General features: G+C 44.9%; 1 protein-coding gene across 1 annotated transcript in view; it reads right to left on the bottom strand.

The window, feature by feature from the left end:
* The window catches only part of CSUI_003900 (uncharacterized protein), a 5,348-nt gene extending 3,097 nt beyond the window's left edge, over positions 1–2,251 (bottom strand). Inside the window, exon 1 of the mRNA XM_068064095.1 lies at positions 1–2,251. This exon is cut by the window's left edge and continues 3,097 nt beyond it. Within this exon, the coding sequence (XP_067923929.1) occupies positions 1,537–1,842 (306 nt within the window). The 5' untranslated portion in view covers positions 1,843–2,251 and the 3' untranslated portion in view covers positions 1–1,536.
* Position 2,252: the final 1 nt, after the last annotated feature.

Raw genomic sequence — 2,252 nt, 5'->3', positions numbered from 1 at the left:
ATCTATCAATATATCTATCTACATAAGATATATACACGGAGAGAGATTTTGACGATTATATATAGATCGATGGATGACATGTATGGGTCTTGCGGTATGTCCTGGTGTACATACACGTGAGGAGGAGAGAGGACATGGAGACGATGAGGTGTAACGGATGAGCTCCATCTGTTTCTTTTTCTTCTTCTAAGTCGAATGAAAGATAGACGAGACAACGAAGGAAGAAATGAATGAAGAGAGATCTGTCAAGGAAACCCGTTTTAGCAACACCAAAGGATGAAGAAAAGAAGAAAGTTCGAAAGGACAGAAAAGAACAAAGACAGACAGAGGGAGAGGATACGCATAACCCCCTCATTGTACAGACCACACACCGACCAGAAGATCTACTGCTGCCGAAAGGATTCCGTCACATCTAAGGAGACATCCTCGCTATGATCGTCTGGAGTAAGGGCCTTTCTCTCTTCCCACCATCATTCCCCATTGCTGTATTGTCTCGCCTCTTGTAACTTCTTCATCTTTCTTTCTTTCTCTTTCTTCCTCTGAGAAAGAAGAGGATTGGACTAGCTATGGTGTCTGTCACTGGGGGCAGCTGCAATTGTATCTATGGTCACCTGCGCCAAGAGAGAAAGAAAAGATGAATACATCTTTCTTCTTCTTCTTCCTGTATCCATCTGTCTATCTATCTGCCTGTCCATCGTGATAAAGAGAGTGAGAAGGGAGATACAATGAATGAAGGGGGAGTCTTTCCCCTTAGTGAACATCCACTACTTCTTAACTTCCTGATGTTGGTGGTGTATGTACACCTGACAAGAATCACATCCATCTTCTCTATCACCCCACCACCACCACCCATACGCACGAATATCTCCACCTTCTTTTTGCTTCTATCAACTCTTCTCTCCTCATGCTTATTTCTCTTTGTCTCTTCTTTCCAAACAAAGATACACTTCTTTCTTTAATCACTTGTCATCCTTCCTTCCTTCATTTCTTCCTCTTCTTCTCATCTGACACCACCAACAGCAGCCCCACACACCCTCTCTTACCCATCTGGAGATTCTCTCTTCTTCTTCTCCCTTTTATTCTCTCTCATCTCTTCTTCTTCTTTAATGTTTCTGGTGCTCGAACTCTTGCTTCTCACTAAGATAGCGCGCCTTGTCTTGAGCGGCTTGCTCTTCAAACGGTTTTCTTTCTTCAGGGGTAAGCTTTCCCCAGGCTTCTCCCACCATCTTTCCGACCTTCGTCATCTGCGACTTCAACTCGGGATTTTCATTGATAATTTCAATTCGCTTTTCTTTCGCGAAGAACATGAAGGCAGACAAGGCTCTCCGAGGAGCATTCGGGTCTTTCTTCTTCTTGCCGTTGCGTCTCTTCTTCTCATCGCCGGCACCTGCGTCCTTTCCCATCTTGTCTGCTTCGTGGGTCAGTTGGGGGGTGACGACGGTCAGCTAGCTAGCTAGCCGGTAAGAGAACAACAACAATCGACACACACGCACCAGAGGGGCGCACACACAGACGCAGACGGGTGTCAGCGGTGAGCTAGCTAGATGGATAGACAAAAAGTCGCAGGAGTAGGTCGACAGAGCTCAACGAAGAAGAGGCCTGTTCTCGAGGAATCGAAGAAAAGCAACGAGAGGATGAGGGATAGGAGAACTCATACGACGAGAAAGAGAGAGAAAGAAAGACTTCTCTGAAGTTGTTCCGTCGACAAAGAAGAGACAACAACGAGGTGAAAGACGAGAATGGGCCTGAAAAGCAACACAGAAAGAAGAAAAAAGCGTCACACAGAACAAAGAAAAGGTTTGATTGAAGGCAAGGAAAGAAACGCCGAAACAAGCTTTCCATGCATGCATCAAGATAGGAGGTATCTTTGATCACGCTAAAGGAGAGACAGGAGAGGAGCAAGTTGCGAGAGGAAAGAAGTAGAGAACCGGGATAGAAAAGAGAGAAGCATGAAGATAACTAAAAGGTAGAAGCTGACGGATATCTCTATTATCTTCTTCCTGCGTGGGTGACCAATACCATCCATCTACTGCTGTTGTTTGAGAGATTTGAGAGGGAGGCTAACAGCTGGAGAACTGAAGAAAGAAAGAAAGAAAAGAAACATCTTAATGGATTGAGAGGGTGTAGACAGTGCATTTCTTTAGCGAAGTGTTGAGAGAGGAAGAAGAATCTTTGAGTTGGCACGTGTCTGAGAAAAAGACCCTTCTAATGAAATAACATCGAGAGACCAGGCTATACACGAAGAAGAGCGA

This window comes from Cystoisospora suis (genome assembly GCF_002600585.1).
Source record: "Cystoisospora suis strain Wien I chromosome Unknown contig_1756, whole genome shotgun sequence".
NCBI classification, from domain to species: domain Eukaryota; phylum Apicomplexa; class Conoidasida; order Eucoccidiorida; family Sarcocystidae; genus Cystoisospora; species Cystoisospora suis.
This window is presented reverse-complemented; position numbering and strand designations above follow the sequence as displayed.